Below are 26834 nucleotides of genomic sequence, written 5' to 3' on the forward strand. Positions count from 1 at the left end.
ATGAAGTCAGACCCTAACATTATCTTACCTTTCTGTAATATAGTAGACGCTCCACCTCGTTCACTTTGTAAGTCTCCAGACCCAATTCCTTTGACAGGCGTAAGATTCGGTTTTGAGTTGGACCCACATAAGCTCCACCCAGATCCACATATTTTACATGATTATTCTGGCAAAAAATAATAAGAAATACAATAAATGTTCTGTTGAAGAAATAGTGAATGTGTTCATGAGCACCACACTGGTGTGTACGATTAAATTACTGTTAGGGACTGGAGGCCGTTGTGAGCTACAATTGCAATTCCCATGTAACAACCTGCGAATGTATGAAGTGAAGCATCAAACCTGGTTATACGTATATTTCAGTCCTGAAATGAAAGACACTCAAATTATTAACTTAATCACTGCTTTTATTTAGGAATCATCAATAATCGTCAAATGGGCATCCCAGGGTCTGAGTACCCATGAAAGCACCAAAGAAAGTATGAAAAATTATCTGGCATCAGAGTTTTGAAAGATTCCTAACTTTAATCAACAAATATCTATAATCTCAACAAAACAAAATCTAGTCATACACAGTACATTTGTCTATTCATTTCAAGAAAATAACTGGGAGATGTGAGGTGATAACCAGTTAGCCATCCCAGACAATCAGTTTTCTGCATCAAAGACACATACAAATCTCATATTGATATACTTTGTAACACTGACTGTGGTCAAAAAGACTGCAATACTAGATTGCAATACTGCAAGACCCCAGCACATTCTGCTGACTGACGTTTGTAAGGGAAGGGCTTTGATGACTCTGACAGCATATATTAGCACATCCTAAAGACATTCAGAAGGGGGTGCTGAGCTGCCTCCTTAAACCGCTGCAGTCCATTCGGCGTGGGTACACTTGCAATGCTGTTAGGCAGGGAGTTCCAGAATTTCAACCAAGCAACAGGGAAGGAATGGTGATATAGTTGTAAGTCCATGCAGGGACTGTTGAGGGCGGGCCTGGGTTTCAATCATTCAAACTGCTTTGGATGATAACATTTTTTTTGAGTGTTGTTGGAGCTGCATATTAAGACAGGTGGATAGTATTCCATCACATTCCTGTCTTCTGTATTGTAGAAAGTGAACAGGCACTGGGGAGTCAGGAGGTGAGATACTCGCCTCAGAATTCCACATCTCTGGCCTGTTCTTATAGCCACAGTATTCATTCGGCTTGTCCAGTTCAGTTTTTCTGGTCAACAGTTAGCCCCCAGAAAGGTTAATGCAATTGAATGTCAAAGGGTGATGGTTAGATACTCTCTTGTTGGAGATGGTCAGTGTGTAATATGAATCTCACTTGTCATTTACCAGCTCAAACCTAGATCTTGCTCAGGTCTTGCCGTGTATTGATGTGGTCTGCTTTAATATCTGAGCATTCACAAATGGTGCTGAACATTGTGAAATCATCAGTGAACATCCTTCCCTGAGCTAATGATGGAGTGGGGGTGGGGGTGTTGGAATTCATTGATGAAACAACTAAAGATGTTTGGACTGAGAACATTACCCTGAGGAGCTCCTGCAGAGATATTTTTGGACTGAGATGACTGACATTCAACAACAACCACCCTTTGTGCTAGGTATGACCAAAAACAATAGACTTTTCTCTCTGACCCCCATTGACTCTGGTTTATTATTGAACTCCTTAATGCCATACTTGGTCAAGTGTTGCTCGATGTCAGGGGCAGTCACTCAAATCTCACCTCTGGAGTTTAGCTCTTTGTCGAGATTTAGACCAAGGCTGTAATAAGGTGAGGACCTGAGTGACTCTGGTGGAACCCAAACAGAGCTCCAGCAAGCAGATTATTTCTTTTTATACCTCACACTTTCAGGATCAACACTCAGTCTAACTCTATTACTGAACAGAATTCTCATGAGTGCTTATGACCAAGCAACTCAGTGTGCTTCGGTGAGCCGGGCAATGCTATTCTCCTATTACTATCAGTGAACTGATCCTAACTCATCACTAGTAATCATTTATCTCCCTTACACAAGTAATATCCTCTCTCTTGTGCAGACAATTGGGGCACCCAGTGACTGCTCAGAGAAGGCCAGCACTGCAGACCCTCAGCTCTACTGCCAGATCTGAGGAGGAAGCCAGTCAACTCTCAGCTGAGGGACTTTCTGGAGTCTATTTCTAGATGAGAATCTGAAGTGCACAGTCTGGTGAGCACCTCGCTGCTACATCTCTGCAGCTGCTTGAGAAAGAAATGTCCCAGCTTTCAGACACTCACAGCACTTCCAAAGAGCAGGCACCTGCACCACACCAGGAAGAAGAGATGTCCCTGTTTTCAGTCAATAGGTTCTCAGGCTGGTTCAAACTGCACACAGACACAGGAACATCTGGCAGGTTAGCCAAAGGTAGTCAGTATGCTGAAACTAAAGATGGAGGAATTCACCAGTGAAGCGGTGGAGACATGATTACTGCAATTTCCCCTGCAATTGCAGGTCTTCCAACTCTAAAATTTTTACAGTTGCTCTAAACAATAGATAGCAATGTACTCTGGCCACTTCATACGCAGCATCAGCCATTTTGTGTATTTGTTTTGCGTACTTTTTGTACAAAAAAAAAAGGCTTTTTGTTGTATTTTTGATCCACACAGCAAGGTTCCAACCTTGTTTAAGTGTAAGTAACTTACTGGGTGTACCTATGACACAAGATTTACCATAATCCTTCATATTCACAATTGTGTTATTGTCCCTGTGGCTCCAATCTCCTTTCATCTCCTCCTATTTCTGGTTGTAAGTTTGCTCGCTGAACTATTCTCAAACTTTCATCACCATACTAGGTGACATCATCAGTGAGCCTTCAGTGAAGCACTGGTGTTCTGTCCTGCTTTCTATTTATGTATCTTGGTCTGTTTTGGTGGGTGATATCATTTCCAATTCTTTTTCTCAGAGAGGTTGGTAAATGGGATCCAAATCAAAATATTTATTGATGCAGTGCCAGTTTCAATGCTAGGCCTCTAGGAATTCCTGTGCATGTCTCTGTTTAGCCTGTCCTAGGATGGATGCGATGTCCCAGTCGAAGTGGTGTCTTTCTTCATCTGTATGTAAGGATACTAGTGATAGTGGGTCATGTCTTTTGGTGCTTGTGTATCCTGGTGGCTAGTTTTCTGCCTGTCTGTCCAATGTAGTGTTTGTTACAGTCCTTGCATGGTATTTTGTAAATGACATTTGTTTTGCTGGTTGTTTGTATAGGGTCCTTTAGGTTCATCAGCCAATGTTTAAATGTTTTGGTAGGCTTGTGCGATACCATGATACCAATGGGTTGGAGTAGTCTGGTAATAATGTCAGAGATGTCTTTGACATATGGTAATGTAGCTAGAGTTTCTGGGGGTTGTGTCTGCTTGTTTGGATTTGTTGTTTCGGAATCGGCAGACTGTGTTTATTGGGTACCCATTCTGACAATGGCTGCTTTTGTCTTGATGCCATGGACTGGCTCCCTCTTCTCCTCACAAAGGTTTGCTCCAACTTGACTTTCGCACATGGCTATTTGCTTGAACCGCATGCTGTGTATCGGTCACGTAAACTGCTGGCATCAAGAAGGAAAAAGGAGAAGAGGAAATCTGAGTGTCGAGACTCAAACAATCTGTGCTGACAACCTGTTTGTCCTCTGCTATCAGTGAACCATCTGTAACTGTCACAGTTGTATACTTTCTTTATCTAACTAAAGAATGTATTACAGTTTAATTGGTTTTACATTTGAGAAGCTGTGAGAAGCAGCAGTCTTCCTGATGAAGGTCCTATGCCTGAAACAGTGACTCTCCTGCTCCTCGGATGCCTCCTGACCTGCTGTGCTTTTCCAGAATCACCCTTTTCGATCATGTTCAAAACTGTAATTTGTGGATAGTTTAATGGAAACTTCAGGGTCACCTGTAGCAGGAGTTGTATTGGAAATTGTAGAAGTATGCAATGGTAATCATTGATAGACCTTTGAAAGAGATTATGAAAGAAACAATTGAGTCAGAATCTGTCCATAATAAGTTTGCCTATTTGTGTGCTTTACCGTTGGATAAAGAAAATAGAATGCTGCAGAAATTGGAAAAAGAGTTGGACAGTAAAAATGCTTACCAACAGGAAAACAATGTACCCAATACAAGGAACAGGCTGCGGGTAGACCCAACATTGCAAATCGACAAACTGGATATTGATGCTGAAACTGATGGTAACATTTACTTCTTCCTTAGTGTACCAAAAAATAAACACAGACAGAAATCTGTGAACAGAAAGCAGCTGAGACTTGCAAGACAAGGCATGTTTCCTTGAGAATATAACTAACAATGTTTCACTAATTGTTCCTTTCATGTTTTAGTTTGAGTTTGATGTATTGTTGTCACATCTACCAAGGTACAGTGAAAAGTGTTATTTTGAATGCCGTACAGACAGATTGTACCATACAAAAGGCATCAGTGTAGCAGAACGGAGTGCAGAATGCAGTGCTACAGCTGCAGTGAAGGTGGAGAGAGAGATAGATATAGAGATAGAGAGAGAGAGAGAGAGAGAGAGAGAGAGAGAGAGAGAGAGAGATCATAATTAACATGTGAGAGGTTAGTTCAAAAGTCTGATAATAGCGATGGAAAAAGTTTTTCTTGAACCTGTTCATACCTGTATCCAAACTTTTATATTTTCTGCCTGACAGAAGAGGGTGGAAGTCTTTGATGATGTTGATTGATTTCCTGAGGCAGCAGGAAGTGTAGATGGAGTCAATGGATGGCAGGCTGGTTTGCATGATAGACAGGGTTGTTTTTCACAAACTCTCTGTCGTTCCCTGAAGTCTTGGGTAAAACAGTTGCCATATCTCTATGATGCATCCAGAAAGGATGCTTTCTATGGCTCATCTTTAAAAATTAGTAGGAGTCATTGTGGACATGCCAAACTTCCTTAGCCTCCTCAGGAAGTTGAGGTGATGTTGTGCTTGCTTGACTATCCTGTTAACGTGGGTGGACCAGGACAGATTGTTGGTGATCATTACGCCCAGGAGCTCAATGGGTCTTGACTATCTCCACCTCAGCACCATTAGTGCAGACTGGGGTAAGTCCTTCAATCCACTTCCTGAAGTCAATGACCAGCTCTTCATTTTGCTGATGTTGATAGAGAGATTGTTATCTTTATACTATGCCGCTAAACACTCAATCGCTTTCCTGCATTCTGTCTCGTGGTTGTTTGAGATCTGACCTACAACAGTGGTGCCACCAGCAAACTTGTAAATGGTGCTGGGGTGGAATTTGGCCATAGTTATGAGTGTACTGGGAATGTGGTAGGGGGGCTTGAATATGCAGCCTTGCAGGGCACTAGCATTGAGCTTTATGGTGGAGGAAGCATGGAGGATGCCTGCCCTTAGTGCTTGCAGCACAATTGTCAGAAAAACCCATCGGGTTCACTAATGCCCTCAAGGGAATAAAATCTGCTATTCCTACCTGGTCTGGCCTACATGTGCTTCCAGAACCACAGCAATCTGGTTAACACTTAATTGCCTTGTGCAGCAATTAGAGATGGGCTATAAACGACGGCCAGTGACACCCACCATCTCATTAAGAATTTCTTTAAAATGGGTCAGGAAGTCGAGACTCCAGTTACAAACGGGTGAACCAAGATCTGGGACTTGGAGTTTGAAGATTAGTTTGTTTGGAATTATGGTATTGAAGGCAAAGCTATTGTTAATAATTAGGAGCCTTAGGTAGGTGTCCCTGTTATCTAAATGTTCCAGTGATGAGCGTAGAGCCAGGGAGATGGCATCTGCTGTGAAGCTGTTGCAACATTAGGCAAATTGCAAAGGATGAAGGCAATCTGTTAGGCTGGAGTTGATGTGAGCCATGACTTACCCCTCAAAGGACTTCACATTTATGGAGGTCAGAGCCACCAGGCTGAAGTCATTGAGGCACACTACATGATTGTTTCTTTGGCAATGGGATGATTGTGGCCTTCTTGAAGCAAGTGGGGACTTCAGATGGTAGCAAGGAGAGGTTAAAATTTGTCACTGAATTCTCCAGCCAGCAAAGGATTTGAATGCACAAACAGAGACTCCATCCAGGCCAGTATGTAATGTCATCCAGGAGCCAAAAGGTCCAGACGAACCAGTAGGAACATCAGGCAGAGTTAGAGAAGACATCAGTAAGTCCTTACCTCCAGTGAAGTTAACAAAGCCCTCTGTGCAAATTGCATTCACAGCAAGTTCCCGTGACAGTTACAAAGAGAGTGTCTCTTACATTCAGCTGAAATCAGAATTAAAACAGGGAGCAGTCCAAAAGTATCAGCAGTTCAAGACTTTCAAATTTTATTTCATTGAAAAGTTTAAAATTACTATGTAAAATAAGTTTTTTTAAAAAACTGCTGTGGAAAGATGATGTGACAAAAATGATTTAGCTTTTTCCTCAAAGCACAGATAAAGTTTTATGGATGATCAGCAATCAGTGTGACACGATTTTGCCTAGTGGTTCAGACCCTGCCTCTTCAGAGACCCACAGAGTTAATGGTTTCTGCTGACAGTTTAAAATCTTCTCATGCAGCTTCTATGTGGTGAGAAGTGTGATTTTGGACAGTATTAACCCACTGGGCTTCTTCCTGACTCAGGGTAGATTTTGTTGTTTTTTTTTGTTTCGAACAGACTTCACAAACAGAGAGAGAGAGCTGGAAGTCTTGTGTACACAAAGTTTTTGGAAAAAAGTGAATGGACCACAATCATTGGAATCTACAATATGGGAGCACTGTATAAAATCTCCAAGGCTGAACGTAATTGTCTCTGAAATTGGAATTAATAAAATTACTTGATACCAGTTGCTAGTTCAAGCACACAATAGGAAATTCAATTGAATTTTAAAGGGTAAATTAAAATTTAAAGATTTAAATTTCAATTTATAACAAGAACCAATGGAAACATTCTAGATGGTTTTAATCTGTATCAGGGAAAAAAAAAGGGACAAATTGTTGGGAAAAAATAAATTGACTACTAATGAAACCAATTAGCCCAACAACCTGCAAGGTTTGTACACAAAAGAAACCTAGAGTCTATGACTATCAGGTTTGAACTTGGAACAATTTTGAAAGAGGAAATGTAATGTAATGTGTAATGTGTAATGTAGCAAGTTACATTTGAGAAAATTGTACATACTTTTTTTGTAAGAAAGGTCAAACAAGGAAATTTAGTAATGCTTGAAGTAATAATGTTTTAAAGCTATATGAATACATGCTTCCACTACCTCTATTCCTTTCCCAGACAATAAGGTTTCTCTAGAGGTCCTGAATTAGTCAGAATGATAATTAATGGGGAACCACACTTAGAATAAAAGAACAGTGATAGGAAAAAGTAACAGCATTAAATCAAAATGGGAATGACATTTAGGTGTAGTTCAATAATAGTTTTCTCTTGGAGGTGTATGAACTTTTGCCCATGTGATTTTTCTAAAAATGACCTCAATTGGATGATGTGGCCATCACTCAGAACATTGGGACCAGGCGAAGAGGATGCATAGTCACCCTCCATCAACTTTTGATCTTTCAAAAAAAAAATTTCCTGAAAGTCAACACGTGGCATGATCTTGGGATACTGATGCAAGTATGCAGAGTTGGTTGTTACTGCGGAAATAATTAACATACAGAAATGCGTGACAAAAAACACTAAAGAATAGGTTTCATACATGTACACCTACATGACTAAATAGAGTGGTCTGGAAGAGCACAAAGGTATAGTTTAAAATGATAAGATATAATCCACAGAGAAACTGCCTTTAAAACAATGAGTAGTAGAAGGAGATAAAAACTTTAATTGGAGACTGAGGGGGAAAATACTGAAGAAATGTCCACAAGGTGAGTAACAATGAGAAAGAGCTGGAGAATTTTTTTAAATCCAGGCATAACCTACCGCCAGTTAAGCATGAGCCAATCTTAGACTTCATCACATGTATAAAGAGCCAGTGATTATTGGAACAATGTGTACGTCCTTGATCACCCGTTTGAAGATGTCAAGGGATGGAATGTGGTGTTGGGCTTAAACATATCTTCCAACCAGACCAATAAGGATTAATTGGACATGACAATATACAAATGAAGTGACGTGGACAAATACATGAAAACAGGCCTGACTGGGAGATAACTGCATCACCTGATTGTCTGTGGGAACTACTTTTTTTAAAATGTAGTTGAGACAGAGCCACCTGGAAATGCTTTTACAACTTAGTTTCTGCATAATGAAAGGTCTGGAAAAGTACTACAGAATGGTAAACCAGAAAAATATTAATATCAAACTCTGCCTTACTCATTGGACTTTGCCCCATCAGACCACATTTACGAAACCAGGACTTTCCCTATCGTATCGGGTTTATGAATATATAGGGTAACATAATGGGAGTCACTCACTTGCCATATATTGAGAAAGGAAGAAAGAAACTGTATTTTTATAGCCTGTCCACAATCTCAGTATGTTTCAACTTACTGGCTGCACAATGCAATATTTTAACAGGATAGGGTTATTGATTGACTCTGGTACACAGAAATCGATTAGAGTTTAATCACAACACTTTAAACAGACAGCGGGAGCAGGAGAGAATCGAATAAGAAAACTTGGCTTTTCTGAAGAGATTGGAGGCAGTGAAACCAACTGTAGAGCTGAGGTGTTCTAATCAGTTGATGGATTCCCAATGACAGATGTCATTTGTGGAGTCCTCCTATTCTTCGTAAAGCAGGCCATCAACAAGACTTAGTTCAAGTTCCTCCAGCCGCAAAAATATTTATCCAATATCTAAAAAAATTGACTGAGATTCACCTAAAACATTCAAATTCTCTGAATGACTTAGTCATAAATGTTTAACTGAGCTAAGCTTACTGTTGCTGATAAATAACTTGGATTCTGTGGCTACATATATAGTATGTTTAAGACTATTCTTAAACTGTACTTTAAGCATAAATTGAACTTCATTATTTCTGTCAAGTTGAGTTGTGCTTTTTAAGTATGCAATGAGTTGATATCTGCTAATACATTTTGTACAGTCGTTATTTAATAATTAAAACAATATTTGGGTGGCACAGTGGCTCAGTGGTTAGCACTGCTGTCTCACAGCACCAGGGTCCCAGGTTCAATTCCAGCCTTAAATGACTGTCTGTGTGGAGTTTGTACATTCTCCCAGTGTATGTATGGGTTTCCTCCGGGTGCTCCGGTTTCCTCCCACAGTCCAAAGATGTGCAGGTCAGGTGAATTGGCCTTGCTAAATTGCCCATAATGATAGGTACAGTCAGTCAGAGAGAAATGGGTCTGGGTGGATTACTCTTCGGAGGGTCGGTGTGGATTTGTTGGGGCGGAGGGGCTGTTCCCACATTGTAGGGAATTTAATCTAAATCACACATCACAAATCGTTGTACTTTTACTGTCACGGAGGAAACTTACGGCACACAGAATTAAGATTAATATCTTTGCATGGAGAGAGAGTTGGTTAGCACACAGGAAACAAAATCGGAATAAATGGGTTATTTTCAGCATTGATGAGTGGGATATCACTGGGATCAGAACTCAGGTTTTCATAATGTATAATCAATAATTTGGATGAGGGAACCAAATGTAATATTTCCAAATTTGCTGAAGATATATCTTGATGAGGATGATGTACAGAGGCTTTTGGGTGGAAATTGAAAGTGGACAACTGCATGGCAGGTGCAGCATAATATGGAAAAAAAAAAGTGTGAAGCTACCCACTGCAGGAACAGCAGAATAGCAGGGTAGTATTTAAATGGTGATATCTAACCAATTCTCAATCCATGCAAGGACATTGCGCATTAATCTCTTAATTCTTCTTCAGCTGAAAAATAAAACACAGAATCCAATGCTACCTACTAGTAGGTACGATTTGGTGGACTTCAGGACAGGCAGCAGAGAAAAGTTGCCGAGCAGAGGTTGCTAAGTTCGGTACCCATAGGAAGGGACTCAACCGGGTCCTTGGGTTCATGTCACACTACAGGTGAACACCATTGACTGACACACACACAGTGGGGTGAATTTGTACTTGCAGGGTTACATTGTACTTTGCTCAAAAACTGCATGAAATTATGTCAAACTCCGTTATCTCACTTTTTAGATTAGAATCAATCTAAACATCATGGGATAGACAGAGAACACACGGGGCCAACACCTTCAACATATTGTCTAGCTATCACCATTGTTAACAGCTAACCCGAGAATGCAACTTTTTTTAAAAGAGTTTTGTGATTTACACATGAAAGAAGTGAAACTATCACTGTATTCTAACAGATGAAAGGCTTAACAGACAATTCATTTTTCAATGTATAATTTCAGTTACATCACACTGTAAATTTTTGCTATAAATTCTGTGTTAGGATTGAACCATCCACTACCACCTGATGAAGGAGCGTCGCTCCGAAAGCTAGTGTGCTTGCAATTAAACCTGTTGGACTATAACCTGGTGTCGTGTGATTTTTAACTTTATACTAGTAGGTAAATGTTTATGAACAGAATTCATGTCCAGACTGTCAGTGAGGGAGTTTTATTTCAGTCAGTCAGTCAGTCAGTCAATCACACTCCATAAAACCTCACACCACACTGATTACAGGTCCCTATATATTCATAAACTACTTAATCACCCATTAACCCTTCCCTTACTATATCCAGAATCCATTCCCTCACTCCATTAGGCCTCAGGTATCCCTTCAGAACAGATTAGATGTTAACAACCAGCCAATGATTCTTGTCACTTTTCTGCTCACAGATGTGTTTTTGATCTGCTAGGAGGTGACAACGACATCCAAGGACACAGACTTTGTTTTTGGCAATGATTCATACTTACTCTGATTGTAAAGGTCCTGCCTCCAACCCGGTCACGGGCCTCCAGGACCACCACCTTCTGTCCAGATTCTGTTAACAGCTTGGCCGCTGAAAGACCTAAAGGATAAGAAAGGTAAAAATTGAAACCTAATTTGAGCAGGGTAAAGAAGAACAATAGTTAATAAAATTTGTAATGGTATGTGCAGGATTCCTCACTTTATCCTTATTCCTGGCACTGTTAAGCCTCATAGAAATAAAGTGTAACTAATGAGGAGTTCCCTGAAGGTTCTTTTACAGCAAAATTATTAATTAGCCCTTTCTCATTGCATAATAGGAGATTTAAAATAGCCTCGACTTAGCTTGTTTCTTAATGAAGTGGGATTTGAGTTCAAATCCAGTTCATTCTTACAACAATGACAAAGGAGAATCCAAAGGGATTCTGCAAAAAATTAAGGACAGAAGAGTCCCAAGGGAGAGAGTACAGCCCCTTACAGATCAGCAAGGCCACATGTGTGGAGCTGCAGGAGATGCTAAATTAGAATTTTGCATCAGTGTTTACTTGGAAAAGGATATGGAAGATAGAGATCATGGAGAAATAAATTGTGACCTCTTGAAACATGTCCATATTATAGAGATGGTGGTGCTGGATGTTTTAAAATGCATAAAGATGGATAAATCCCCAGGATCTGATCAGGTGTACCCTAGAACTCAGTGAGAAGCTAGAGAAGTGATTGCTGGGCCTCTTGCGGAGATATTTGTATCATCGATAGTCACAGGTGAGGTGCCGGAAGATTGAAGGTTGGCAAACGTGGTGCCACTGTTTAAGAAGGGTGGTAAGGACAAGCCAGGGAACTACAGACCAGTGAGCCTGACGTCGGCGGTAGGCAAGTTGTTGGAGGGAATCCCAAGGGATAGGATGTACATGTATTTGGAAAGGCAAGGACTGATTAGGGATAGTCAACATGGCATTGTGCGTGGGAAATCATGTCTCCCTCACTTAAAATTTTTTTGAAGTGACAACCCTCATTGATGAGAGCAGAACAGTGCATGTGATCTATATAGATTTCAATAAGGTATTCAACAAGGTTCCCCAAGGGAGACTGATTAGCAAGATTAGATCACATGGAATACAGGAAGAACTAGCCATTTGGATACAGGACTGGCTCGCAGAGAGAAAACAGAGGGTGGTGGTGGTGAAGGGTTGCTTTTCAGACTGGAGTTGAAAGCAATAAAGTTTCAACTTTGATCTCCAGCATCTGCAGACCTCACTTTCTCCTTTCAGACTGGAGGCCCGTGACCAGAGTGTGCCATAAGGTTCGATGCTGGGCCCACTGATTTGCGTCATTTACATAAATGATTTGGATGTGAATATAACAGGTATGGTTAGTAAGTTTGCAGATGACAGAAAATTGGAGGTGTAGTGGACAGTGAAGGAGGTTCCCTCAGTACAATAGGAGCTTGATCTGATGGGCCAATGGGCTGAGGAGTGGCAGAAGCAGTTTAATTTAGATAAATGTGAAGTGCTGCATTTTGGAAAGGCAAATGAGAGTAGGTCTTATACGTTTAATGGTAACGTCCTGGGGAGTGATGCTGAACAAAGAGACCTTACTGTGCAGGTTCATAGCTCCTTGAAAGTGGAGTCACAGTTTGACAATATAGTTATGGTGTTTGGTATATTTGCCTTTATTGGTCAGAGTATTGAGTATAGGAGTTGGAGGTCATATTTCAGCTGTACAGGATATTGGTTAGGCACTTTTGGAATACTGCATTCAGTTCTGGTCTCCCTGCTATAGGAAGGGTGTTGGGAAACTTGGTAAGGATGTTGCCAGGGTTGGAGGATTTGAGTTACAGGGAGAGGTTGAATAGGCTGGGGCTGTTTTCCCTGGAGCATCAAAGGCAGAGACCTTATGGAGGTTTATAAAACCAGGAGGGATATGGATAGGGTGAATAGCCAAGGTCTTTTCCCTGATGTAGGGGGAGGGGGTAGGGGGTCCAAAGCTAGAGGGCATAGGTTTGAGGTGAGAGGGGAAAGATTTAAAAGGGACCTAAGGGGCAGTTTTTTCATGCCAAGGGTGAGGAGTGTATGGAATGAGTGACCAGAGGAAGTGGTGGAGGCTGTTAAAATTACAACAACATTTAAAAGGCATCTGGATGGGTGCAGGAATAGGAAGGGTTTAGAGGGATATAGGCCAAGTGGTACTAGATTAATGTGGGATATCTGGTCAGCATGGACGAGTTGGACTGAAGGATGTGTTTCCATGCTATACAGCTCTTTGACTCTATGACTTTCTATATCCATCCCCTTTAAGATAGGACAGCAGCCCAAGAAACAAAAATGACCACTGAGCCCAAGAAATAAGTAATTATTCACAGGGTGACTAAGGCTCTGCTTAATGATATGCATTATATGGAAAAGGAGAGGGCAGAACAGAGGAGGGTGTTATAAGAAGAGAATTCAACAGCATTGGACCAAGTTGGCTGAAGGCAGTGTCAATAAAGCTGTACCAAAAGGAGGGAGCAGCGTAACTAGAGGTTTGAGTGGAAATCAAACCGGAGAAGGATACTGTGGAAGGGTGAGGAAACAGTCAGGAAAGAATTTAAGCAGAAAGGCGAGATATGTGAAATTTGACGTTTTAAGCAGCTGGGGATTAAGTTAGCTCAAAGATAATGGAGTAGGAGCAAAATATGATGGATGCTGGAAATCGGATGAGAGGATATAGACCTGAAATGTTAAACACTCTTTCTCTCTCAGCAGAAGCTTCTAGATCTGCTCAGTTTTTTCCAACATTTTCGGTTTTTAAATATTAGTGAGTAGGATTTGGTTCATGGTGCCTGGTTTCAAGAAGATAAAATTCATCCAGTGTGGAGGATGGAAGAGATCAAAGAGAAAAATGGAATAATAACCAAGGCTGGCAGTGACAGCACCTTGGATGAAGATTTCAGGAGCACAAGACCCTTATAGAGGTGGAAACAGGCAATGTAATGAAGATGGAAGGCAGCAACCTTTGGCGGTTCTAGATCAAGAAGGATGCTGAGCTTGCAAACAGTCTGGTAAGAATGGGTCAAAGCAAGGACAGTCCCACTGAACTGGAAAGTGGAAGTGTGCATTTGGAAGACAATGCTGTGGTCAAATGTCTGTAAAAAAGGCTAAGGAACAGGAAGACAAAAAAGGTATTGCAACACAATTCACAGTCACCAAGTATGCTATTTGTGACTTTGAAGAGGGGCCTTTTAGCTTAGTGGACTAGTGGATGTGTAACAGCAGATTAGACAGCTGAATGACATGAAGAATGATATTATTCAAAGAAACTGTGAGGTCTCTTTGACCACACAAAAACTAAAAGAACTGCAGATGCTGCAAATCAGAAACAAAACAAATTACTGGAAAAGCTCAGCAAGTCTGGCACCATCTGTGAAGAGAAATCAGAGTTAACATTTCAGGTCTGGTGATCCTTCCTCAGAATTCAGTTGCTGCCAGACCGGTTGAGCTTTTCCAGCAATTTCTGTTTTTGCCTCTTTGTATATGTTGGTGTGTGGGGAGTGGGGGGGTGCGGGTGGTGACAGTGCTGGAATAAGGGAAGGGGCTCAAGGAACTAGTTGACAGAGGAGAAACAATTTCACGGAATACATTTGATTGATAGGATAATGCTGAAGTAGTATTTGGTTTTTGCACAGGATGGAGAGGTAAAACTTGTTATATGGCTAAAGCAGTTGCATGCCAGTTAAGCTTACACAAGGAGCTGAAACAGGAGAAGAAACAATTGATGAGAATAGGATATAAAATGACGAAAGCAAGGCACTAGTTAAGCAGACCAACAGCTTTAAAACAGCATGTTAAAGGAAGACCAAAAGCAAAGCAGTTGTAAGGGTAAAAGTGCATTTGTAAGTGACTTGTGGAATCATCTATTTCACAGACCTCAAATATAAGGAAATGTGATTACTTAGAGGCAACTGTGCAAGTGGGGGATAGAAGGAAGTGGTTAAAGATAGTCATGTCAGTATTGAAAACCATTGAATTACAGGTGCCTTGATTAAAGAGGCTATGAAAATAGTAAACCGAGTGGATATGGAGGTAGAGAGATGTAAGGAGTACAGGGGAGTGAGAGATAATAAGGGAAAAACTGAAGACTGAGTTTTTAAAAAGTTCTTTATTAGGATGTGGGTTAAGCCGGTATTTGTTGCCTAACTCTAACTGCCTTTAAGATGATAATGGTCACCACCTCCTTGAATCACTGCAATCCACTGGGTGCAAGTACACATAAGGGAGGGAGTTCCAGGCTGTGATCCAGCAACAGTGAAGGAATCTATTTTTAATTCACTTATGGTACGTGGGCCTCACTGGTTGGGTCCGAATGTAGTACCTGTCCCTAGTGGCCTTGAGATAATGGTGATGAACTGCCTTCTTGAACCACTGCAGTCCATATGCTGTGAGGAGACACACAATGCTGTTAGTGAGTGAGTTCCAAGATTTTGAGCTGACATTGAAGATTTGGCGATATATTTCCAAGTCAGGAAGGTGACAGGCTTGGAGGGGAGTCTGCAGGCGACGGTGTTTCCGAGCATCTGCTGCCCTTGTGCATTTGATGGAATTGGTTGGGGATTTGGAAATTGCTCTCTAAGGAGGTTTGGTGAATTTCTGCAGTGCATCTTTTGGATAGTACAAACTTCTGCTACTGTGCATCAATGGTGGAGGGAGTGAATGTTTGTATATTTGAGGCCAATCAAGTGGGCTGCTTTGTCTTGGATATCATCAGGCACCTTCTGCAACCAACCGGTACAATATTTGATCACACTCCTCACTTGTGCCTTCCAGATTGTGAATAAGCTTTGAGGAGTCAGGAGGTGAGGGTAATTATAATTCCAAGACTGGGTAACTGAATGTTGTGCAAGCAGTTTGGAGTTGTGTTTGTGACCCTGGAGAGGTTACCTCATCAATAAAGCACCCATAATTTTGGAAATTAAGTATTGTACATGCAGCACACCTTCAGATGACCTAAATGAGCATGTCTAATCCAGATTTGTATATCTCAACTTAAAATCAAAGAATATTTCATACAGTTGTGTGCTCCTCTCTAACATGGATTATTTATAAACAAACTAAGAGGTTATTTATTTCCATCACAAACTGGATTTGGAACATTCAACCAACAATTTCCACTCTCCAGTTGTTTGTAACCGCCTGGGGTAAATTACTGCAGTACCAAGTGAATTGTATGATCACTAGTACTTTATGATCAATGTCACAATTCAAGTAACTACAGTTAACTTGCAAGGATTGATTAAAAAAAAAGTCTTGTCGTTCTCGTAACAAAAATAAACAAAAATAGGATACATCCTCCAGTACCTAGTGCATTTGCTGCTTTCATGTAAATTGTAACTGTTGCAGCAAAGGATTGGTTATTTCCAAATAAGAAATTGCAATAAACTTTCAATTTTTACCATATTACTCTCGGATAGCAAGACCTGATTAAAAGATAATGACTAAAAAAGTTTAGAAATGCTGAATTATCCCTAAGTAGTTTTGCTATAATTAATAAATATTGATATCTCCCTTCCCAAAATTTAATCTCGTTACAGCTTTGTTTATTTGTCTCAGAAAAACTGCAGGGATATGGGGAAACTGCAGGGCAGCTAAACTAGTTAAATTGACCTTTGAAAGAGCTAGTATAGATTTGACAGGTCAATTGGCCTATATCTGAGATATACAGTTCTCTTTGATCACAACTGCTTTTCCCAAACATTATGTAATGCAAGGATATTTCAGTTTTTGAGTTTCGAACTTAGTTTGGACTAAGCATTTTTTTTTGAGACAGCTTCCATTTAATGTCAGTAACTTTGTACTGTTGTAGCTTCTTTCTGATTTTCATGGCTTGCCTCTTGTTCCTCTGCACAATCAGAACATACGTGGGCAGGCAGTGTGCACATGAGAGTCAAACTGCTGTATGAAGTGTCATCGATCACACTGTTGGAGCTTATAAACAATGCCTTGCTGTCTGCAACACTGGAGGAACCCTGCAGTACTCAGTGGAGTGCATCTTATGGTTTTGTTTTGGACTGTAACATGCTGCCCAACTTTGTCATTATCACAGTCCCTTGCCCACAGATACGTGGGGAACAACTGAGGGGGAGGGCAGAAGGAAGCAGCAAAAACACATCCTCTTTCCTGCCATTCTCAACTTCACTTTCCACAGGTTTTCTAAAAACAACTAAATGTTTTCGAATGGTACCTTTTAGCATTCACATCTTGTCCTGTTCCAAATGTGTTATTCTAGAAATCTGTCAGAGCAGCCTTGCAGCTGCCGTGGTCATACAGAAACTAGCTCAAGAACATTTGAAGCCTTTTAATAGTGATCAGTCATTACATCACTGTTTCAGGTCCAAAGACAAGTCATTGGACTCTAAACAGTAACTGTTTCTCTCTCCACAGTTGCTGCTAGACCTACTGAGTTTCTCCAGCATCCTATTTTCATCTTAGAATTGGATCCAGCTGCCAATTTTTCACCTCCATGGAGTCTACTATTTTTCATGATCATTCAGCACAGATGATATTATATTACTATCATAAACCTGCAATAATGTATATAAAAATATTTCACATGCTTCGATTGTATATAAATTCTCTTTTCATTATATAATTAGAATAAGCCATTCATTCTCAATTGCTTATTTAATCTACAGCATGGTATTTGTGAACCACATAAGCATCCTCCTACCCTTCTGTGGGAAGAAAGAAATGTAGTTTTCTGCAGGCGATATAGCTATGTAATTGTTGTAAGTGCTAGTGGAGTGTAATTTCTGTAGATGGGGGGGGGGGGGGGGGGGGGGGAAGGGGTGAGACATTATACAAACAAACAGTCATGGAATTCTTGTAGCATGTAGTATACTTAAGGCTAAGACTTTAATGAATATAGGGGATCTTTTAAAGAAGAAGTAGTGTTAAAGAAAATAGTTTAAGCTAGGAAATAACTATGAAGTGTTGTAGCTGACCACAAAAGGGCTTATGCCCGAAACGTTGATTCTCCTGTTCCTTGGATGCTGCCTGACCTGCTGCGCTTTTCCAGCAACATATTTTCAGCACAAAAGTAGTAGTAAGGGCATTTTCACAATAAAACTTATAGTAACAGAACAAGGAATACAGACATCCAAGGACAGCCTGGTACATAGATAAGGAAAGAGAAAAACAAGTGAAGTAATTATCTTAAAGTTAGTCACAAGTAAAGGCCAAATAAGAGAATGAGATGAAATAAATGATGATAGCCTAAGAATAGGGAAAGGGATGTGAGCCTGCAACACGCAAACTGTATAAAAATGATTGCATAACTGATATCTTTGCACTTTTTGCCAGGCTAGCGGGGTGTCCAGACTTGCAAGTTCGTAATAAATTGTCCTTGTTTCCATGGCTTTGTCTCCGGCTGACTTATAAGTGAGTTTTGTTTCTAACACTTCTTCATATAATCACCATAGCGTTTCCACAATGTCAAATGCTCATCTAGCCACTCCTTATATTCATCAATACTATTCACTCCAATACTCCTTAGGATTGCATGATTTGGACTCTAAACGCTCACTGGATAAAGAACATTTTTCAGATTTTCCTTTTGGATCTGTTAGACTCTTATATTCAATACCTCTCGTTTTGGACAAATTCATACATTAGGCAAAATTCCAGTTGCTTAGAGAGGGCAGTTGCACAGCGTTGGAAAGATTTGCACTTCTCAACACCTCAAATTTTCCAAAATGTTTTCCAACAAAGCAGCAAATGAAGTTCTTAAAGTTTGACATGTAATCACTGTTATATCAAAAATGGTGCAACCAATTTGTGTATAACAAGCTCCACAAACAGCAATGAAATAATTACCAGATAATCAGACTTTTCTTTACTGTTTGAAAAATAAGTGAGTGTGCTAGGACCAGGGGAGCTCCTGTGCTGTTCCAAGGAATTTTTTATGTGCACTGGAGAGCCTAGTTGGGCCTTTGGTGTAACATTTCATCCTAAACACAACATTCTTGATCATGCAGCACTCTCCCTACAGCAGCAGAGTGTCAGCTTGGATAATGGGCTTAGGACTCTGGAGTACATTTTGATTCAGAAATCATGTGAGTTTGTAAGCTTTATTTTAAGCGATTTAACACTTCATTCAAAAAAAATTACTAAAATTATGGCAGCTGACATTCTTGACTGATTAATCCACAGAATGTCTAGATCAAAGGTTCAATTATGTATTACTGAGAAAAGGTGATGACTCTCCTGGTCACAGGGTACAACTCCAAACCTTTGACGCTTAGAACTCAAGATAATGAAGTTAATGTCCCCGTTTGTCAAAAGACTTTCCAAGCGACAGCCACCTAATAAAATCTACAAAGTCAGGTTATTAATATTTGTACATTGACTTTTCAAAGTTAGTAATACCGCCCATCTTCATGTTTGGTTATTCAGATAAGATTTAAAACCTGGTTTTAAGAAGTACACATTTTATAATTCAGATGAAATCATCATGCAAGAGTCAAATAACAATGATTCAAGATACACAATCACCATGAGCTAGAAATTGCTGTAAATAAGCAATCCAAGGAAAAAGAAAACTTGAAAGCTAAGTTCAAGCCTCATGACTATAGTTTGTGTGGGTCCTCAAAAGGTTTTACAGGCAACAGTACAGCATCAAATACAGAACCCTTTCCACTCACTGTGGAGGTGCTAGTTTCCAAGCCTCCAGCTTTGTTCAAGATTCTTCCAAAATAGATTCTTCATCTCCTCAGTGGTGATGCTTGCAATCTGCGAGAAAGGTATTTCATGGAGCAAAACTGTATGACCTTTTAAGACTTTCTAAGAGTACAATCGAAAAGGCAGATGCCTAACCCACTGGTGGCACCTGACTACCTAATCCCACAGAGATACCCAGTTAAGAGACCACATGTAGGAGCACAGCTAATCTGGACAACGGGAGATACAACAGTATTGTCCTGCCAGCAACTCCACTGGGAGAGGAGGAGGGAGCCATTACAGTTGGGGCAAGGATAACAGACGTCTCAAGATGGCAGCAATCTCAGAAAACTCATGAAAGTATTGAAGCAAGTTATGGCCACAGCTGCCAGGATACTGTTTTGGAGGGGTTTCCATCCACAGGATAGCCTCTGCTCACACTATCAAATATTTAGTGAGGTCCACAAAAGATGGCAGACCAACCCTTGTTTTTCTCAGAAGACCTTTCTAATATTCCTGGGGTGGGGATGTCCAGAACTGGAGGTTTAGGGTGAGAGGGGAAAGATATAAAAGAGACCCAAGGGGCACCTTTTTCAAGCAGATGGTGGTGCGTGTATGGAATGAGTTGCCACAGGAAGTGGTGGAGGCTGGTACAATTGCAACATTTAAAAGGCATTTGGATGGGTATATGAATAGGATGGGTTTGGAGGGATATGGGCTGGGTGCTAGCAGGTGGGACTAGATTGGGATGGGATATCTGGTCAGCATGGACGGGTTGGACCGAAGGGTCTGTTTCCATGCTGTATATCTATGATTCTATGACTCTATTCAAGTGCAAATGGCATTTCTGCCATCCCTGTGTTTGGTCTGAAACTGCACCAGTTCTCTGGGAGATTTTCTTCAGCAGTGGCAGGCACAAGACTATTCAAAACTATTTTGAAGAATTGTACAGCATGGGAGAATATTTAAGATATTTGAGAGAATATCTTAAAGAAAAAAGGAACCATTTAGTTGAATGTGGTTTTCACCAATTATTTATCACTTGACTGCAGACTGAAAGAAATTTCATGTCAAACTACAGCAAATAACAAGGCTTTAGTATTTGCTGGATATTACAACATTTATTAGATCAGGTTAGATCCAGGCAGGCAATAAACCTTGGTACCTACAGTTGTTTCCATGGTTCCCAATTACTGTGCAACAGGCTGCAGATTGGTAAAAATGGAGGCTTGCTTTGGCTATTAGCAATCACAGAATAAGCTATTCTTTTCAGAATCAACAACTTTGTTTAAAATTTCTAAAATATAAAAGTGACAAATTTACAATCAAAGCCATGACAATTTCCAAATTCAGTGTTATCATTTTGCTTTATCATTGCCTCAAGTGCAAAGATTGAAAAGCATTTTCAACAATCCAAGAAGCTAGTGCCTGAGGGAAGAGGGGAGATGAACCTATAAATTGTCTTTCTTTCAGAGCTACCAAGATTACTTCCTTCCCGGAATATAAAATAGGTCCTGAGAACCAACTGAAAATTGAGCAATCAGCACCTTTCCCAGATTCTTACATATTTTTCACAAAGTTGGAAGCAAAGTGCCAATTTTTCTCAGACCCAGGATTGTTTGATTTGAACAAGGGTGAAAAGGCAGTGCAGAGCCATTTCATTAGAGCTCCCCCTACAGGATACAGGGCCCAGGACAGTGGTGGGAGGGTTACATCAATAATGGGCTCACAAACTGTGATCCAGAGCTCTGGACACTTGCTGGCTGGAGAGGTCATGGTGGGATTAGGATCTGCGATTTCTGTACCTGCCCCTGAAAAGACACACAAATCAAATAAAGGAGCATGTCTTACCTCAATCCACTGGAAATCTGTTCAGTGCATGTCCAGCCAACCTGCTATTATGAAGCATCCAAGTTATAATGCAGTCACTAAAGCAATTTGCAAGTGACAAAAATGAGCAGCCAGTGTACCACATAAAATTGGTCTCTAGGCTTCACCTTAGATTTTTTTTTTCTAATTAACATGCTCAGAGCGGACTCGGCAAGATGGCGGCGATTCTGTAGAACTGCTGTGGACAGGACAGCTCTGCCTAACAGCCAAGGCATACTAGTTTTTTGTCATCCCTGGCCAACTTATGTGGCTGAATTATTAGTTTAAAACCTGACAGAACACATTTGTTAATATTTGGGAGTGGGAAGGATGCCAAAGGGAAAAGGAATGAGCAAACAGCAGCAGGGAGGACACTCCCCTACAGCATCAGGCATACCAGAGACTGCAGCAACAGCAGCCCCTCCTGAACCCCCCGGGGACCTGACAGACTCACAGGAATTGGCTGCGGCGATGGAGAGAGACTTATCTTGAAGGTTGGGGCTGCAATTGAGGAGATCCGTGGGGAGATTTGTGCCCAGATCCAACCTATCACATCTATGCTGCAGAAGCACGAGCAGGAGATCCAGGGCCTCGGGGAGAGGCTGGATGAGGTGGAGGGTCAAACTAAGGCCTCGGAAGCTGCAATGGAGTCTTCATCCAGTCAGATCCAGATGCTGAAGAAAGAGGCACGGACCTTGCAAAACCGTATTGACGGCCTCGAAAATCGACCACTTGACTTGGCTGATAAGGCTAAAAGCTTTGTGGACACTTTAAGATAGACGGATTGGCCTGAAGAATACGGTTAATCTCTCTCCATGTTTTCTCTTCCTTTCTCCCTAATAATTTTCTTTTTCGAAGGGGGGGCGGGGGGAGAAAGACCTTGGAATAAAAGTTTTTCCTTTTTTTTTTAAAATAACTGGATTTTCTGATGGGAATTTTTGTGAATGTTCTTTGTTGTTCCCCCTTTGTGTTTGTTCTGTTTCTCTTTTAGTCACAACTAGGGGTGTCATGAAACCAGGGATGGGTGGAGTGCTCATCCTGACTGCCTTTTTTCTGTTGATTTAAGGATCATCTCCTTGGTTTTATTTTCTGGCCTAAGGCTGGGGCACAGTCCGGGTTTGAAGAAGGAGCTGTGAAGGAGGGGATGGGTACAGTGAGTGCCCCCTATGGGCACAGGGAAAGAGTCTTCCATTCAAAGTTTTATAGTTGGCTTTCTTTGTAGTTTTTTGGCAGTAATAGTTGTTTTATAGTTATGATAGAATTCTATGTACAAAAACTACTCTTAGACTTATTTACTTATGCTCTGTGCTTTGTAAGCAGGGTTCTCCCTCCCAGCATTCAAGGGTCTCTGAAAGGGGATATGGCTAAGTGTTTTATTAAATGGTACACCTGTAACATTAAGGGAAGTCATTCACCTGTTAAAAGGAGAAAAAAAAAGAGCTTTCTCGCCTTGATATCGCTCTGTTGCAGGAAACCAATCTTGAAGATGGGGAACACCTGAAATTACCACGGGGGGTTATGACCGGGTATTCTTTTCATCCTTTACTATTAAAAGTAGGGGAGCGGCGGTACTTATCCAGAAAAATCTGCCGCTCACATTATTAGAGCAGGTGAAAGAGGAGCAGGGACAGTTTGTGATACTTAAAGCCCTAATACATGGGGAGGAATATGGCATTTTAAACGTCTACTGTCCTCCAGCCATTCCCTCAATCTTTTCAATAGTGATTTCTCTAAGTTGATCTCTCTCCCCATGTTTTCTCTTCCTTTCTCGAAGTTGAGTGTTTTTGGAACATGGCACATTATTATTAGGGGGGGTGGGGCGGATTTTAATTGTCTTTTGGATCCGACACTGGACAGGATGCCTTGTGGGCCCCCAACTATTTCTTTGCAGGCCAAGCAGGTGGTTGACTTATTTAAGGAGTTGGAGCTGTTGGATATTTGGAGATGTCTTCACCCTACCGGCAGGGACTTGACCTTTTTTACAAACCCACATAAATGTGACATGAGGATTGATCTCTTTCTGGCTCCCTCGGCCCTTCTGGATTCAATTATGGGTTGCAAAATTGGGAATATAGCTATCTCTGATCACACGGCAGTATATTCAGAAATTCCTGAAGAAGGGCTTATGCCCGAAACGTCGATTCTCCTGTTCCCTGGATGCTGCCTGACCTGCTGCATTTTTCCAGCAACACATTTTCAATTCAGAAGTTAAGGCCAAGAATCTGGCTGTCATTTCTGAAACCTTTGATGTATGGTAAGGTGGTTAGGGTTTCTGGCTGTGTTAGGTCTGCTTGTTGTGGTTTGATCCTGAGGAATCTGCGCACTATTTTTTGAGTATCCGTTTTCTTGAACACGTTGTATAGGTGGTTCTTCTGTTTTCCGAAGTTCGTCTGTGCTGCGGTGTGGGGTGGCTCGTTGGAATAATGTTCTGATACAGCTTTGTTTGTGTGTTGGGATGGTTGCTGGTGTAGTTAAGTATTTGGTCAGTGTTTGTCGGTTTTCTGAATACGCAGGTTTGTAGTTCTCCGTTGTCCATTCTTTCGACTGTAACATCCAGGAATGCGAGTTTGTTGTCAGTTTCTTCCTCCTTGGTGAACTTTATGCCTAGGAGGGTGTTGTTGATGATGTTAAATGTCTCTAGCTTGTTTCGTTTTGTGATGACAAAGGTGTTATCTATGTAGCGGACCCAGAATTTTGGTTTGATGGTTCGTAGGGCTGTTTGTTCGAGTCAGAAATGACAGCCAGACAGGATTCCCTCGGAATCCTAGTAGCGCACAAACCCACCAACACAAAATCTAACAAACTTAAAAGACCCAGTACAACCCATGGACAAAACCAACGTCATCTACAAAATTCCATGCAAGGACTGCCACAAACACTACGAAGGACAAACAGGAAGAAAATTAGCCACCAGGATACACGAACACCAGCTAGCCACAAAAAGACATGACCCTCTCTCCCTCATAGCCCTACACATGGATGAAAAAAACCACCATTTCAACTGGGACAACACATCTATCCTGGGACAGGCTAAGCAAAGACATGCCAGGGAATTCCTAGAGGCCTGGCACTCCAACCACAACGCCATAAACAAACACATCGATCTAGATACCATCTATCAACCTCTCAAAACGAACAGGAATGACATCACCACAAACCCCAGGAACCCCATCCAGGAGAAAGATAAATAGAAAGCAGGAGACAACAGCTTCGCTTCACTTGGAGGTCACCACTGATGATGTTACCTAGCCAGGTAATGAAACATCTGGATATCAAACCTACAGCTCAGCGAGCAAACCTACACCCTAAACCTCAACCTGAGCTACAAACCTTCACTAACCTTGCAAAGAAAGAACTTGCTTTTGCTAGACAAAGGCTGTTCGAATATGGGGATAGGCCAGGGAAGTATTTAGCGTACCGGACTAGGAAAAAGCGTGCTCCCCAATCCATTACTGCAATCGGAGACAGTGCCAGGGTCCTTACATACGATGCTAAAAAGATTAATGAAGCTTTTCGGAGCTTTTACTCTGAATTGTATCGGTCTGAAGGTTGCTAAGACAGGAGGGCTAAAATGGAGACTTTAAGAACCTGGACCTCCCAGGGGTAACCTTGGAACAGGCCTCTCTCCTTAGAGTGTTCAGGAAATACAGGAGGCAGCTAGGCAACTTCAGAGTGGGAAAGCGCCTGGCCCTGATGGTCTTCCGGGTGAGGTTTATAGGGATTCTGTCAGGGCCGATGTTGGAGATGTACAATCACTATATGCATGAATGCCTACCACCATCTTTGAGAGAAGCTAATATTTCCTTAATTCTTAAGGGGAAGGTTCCTGAGGATTGTGCCTCATACAGGCCCATTTCTCTATTAAATTCAGATTTTAAGATTCTGTCTAAGATCCTGGCGCTGAGATTGGAAAGGGTGTTGCCCCATATTATTAAAGAGGATCAGATAGGCTTTATAAGGGGCCATAGGTCGTCTATTATTAGAAGGTTCCTGAATATGGTCCAGGTTTGTCAGCAACGATTAATTCAGGGGTCAGTGATTTCCTTAGATGCAGAGAAAGCATTTGACCGGGAGATATAGGGAGGGTATTGAGGACTGACGTTAAAGTAGCCTCAATACCTCTCCTTTTAGGTCTACCGAATTTACCATAGGCGGGCATGGGAAGAAGTTATTTAATATTCTTGCACACTGCACACGGAAGAATATTCTGATGAACTGGGTGTCGGAGAACCTGCCGGGCTTGCTGGGATGGCAGAAATTAATTATGGAGCACATTCCCTTGGACTTTTTCACAAACATGGTGCACCTCACAACAGACAATTTTTATAAGACTTGGCAGCCCTACTTGAGTTGAGTTATTTGGATATGGATTTGTCAGTTATCCTAACTAGGGCACCTTTCTTACCAGTTTGGTTAGATTTGTCAAGCCCTGGGCCCTAGAGGGAGTCTCCTGAGTTAATACAGGTATGTATACAATGCTCCTGGTCCTTTGTTTGGAAGCTTTGCGCTGAGCAGAGCTGTTCTGTATTTTGTGGGGTTTTTTTTGGTGTTGCTTTGCACAGTGTTAGGGTTTGTTTTGTATTATATAGAGTAGGTTAGTAGTTAGTAGACAGTAGTTGTATTGTAATTTGTTTTGTTTTTATTATACTGATATTTGTTATTGGTTGTATTTTTCAATTTGCAAATAAATATATTAACAAAAAACAAACATGCTCAGAGATGTTATTAAACACCTCTGGAGCAAGTGGGACTTCACCCAAGGCCTCCTGGCTCAAAGGTAGGGATAGCAAGCAAAAACACACGCACACACAGTGAGGCGGTCTTTTTCTACTTCCAAGACCTTATTTCCAGATTCTCAAGTGCTTGCTGAAAACAGAGGGCAGCTGGCATCTCCATTGTTAAGTCTTTCAGCTACATAAAGAGGCAACAGCCAACAACTGGTAGGAGATAAATCATAAATTTTCTCCCAGGTATTGAATACTTCACCGCAAAGAGAGCGCAAGAAAGGCAGGACATAAACCTGTTGGACTATAACCTACTGTTGTGTGATTTTTAACTTTATCCACCCCAGTCCAACACCAGCACCTCCACATCATGTCAAGACAGCAAGAGAAGGGCTGACAAGACAGAAAAAATTCGAACACCAAGAAAGAGAGCACACAAGAGAGTGCGTGCGTATGTATATGCGTATGCATATGCGTATGTGTATGCATGTGTGCGTGCGTGTATGCATGTGTGCGTGCGTGTATGCATGTGTGCGTGCGTGTGTATATGTGAAAGAAAATGGAGGAGCCAGAGAAAGATAGAAAGAGGCAGTGCACAAGCATAATAGACAGCAAGAGAGACGAGAGGAAGGAAGCAGACAAGAGCACAAGAGAGAGGGCACGAAATGGATGAGAGAGTGCGTGAGAGAGCACCTGGGACTGCATGGATAAATGTGCATCAGAGACACACAGAGAGAGAGAG

The 26834-nt window shown here is 41.3% G+C and overlaps 1 protein-coding gene across 1 annotated transcript in view; it reads right to left on the bottom strand.

The window, feature by feature from the left end:
* mao (monoamine oxidase) overlaps positions 1–26834 on the bottom strand; it is a 153183-nt gene that overhangs the window by 76346 nt on the left and 50003 nt on the right. The window contains exons 2-3 of the mRNA XM_043700856.1: positions 10821–10915; positions 29–166 (exon numbers count right to left, since the gene is read on the bottom strand). Of these exons, the coding sequence (XP_043556791.1) occupies positions 29–166; positions 10821–10915 (233 nt within the window). The remainder of the gene's footprint in view (positions 1–28; positions 167–10820; positions 10916–26834) is intronic.

Source organism: Chiloscyllium plagiosum, chromosome 12 (assembly GCF_004010195.1).
Source record: "Chiloscyllium plagiosum isolate BGI_BamShark_2017 chromosome 12, ASM401019v2, whole genome shotgun sequence".
Taxonomy (NCBI): Eukaryota; Metazoa; Chordata; class Chondrichthyes; order Orectolobiformes; family Hemiscylliidae; genus Chiloscyllium; species Chiloscyllium plagiosum.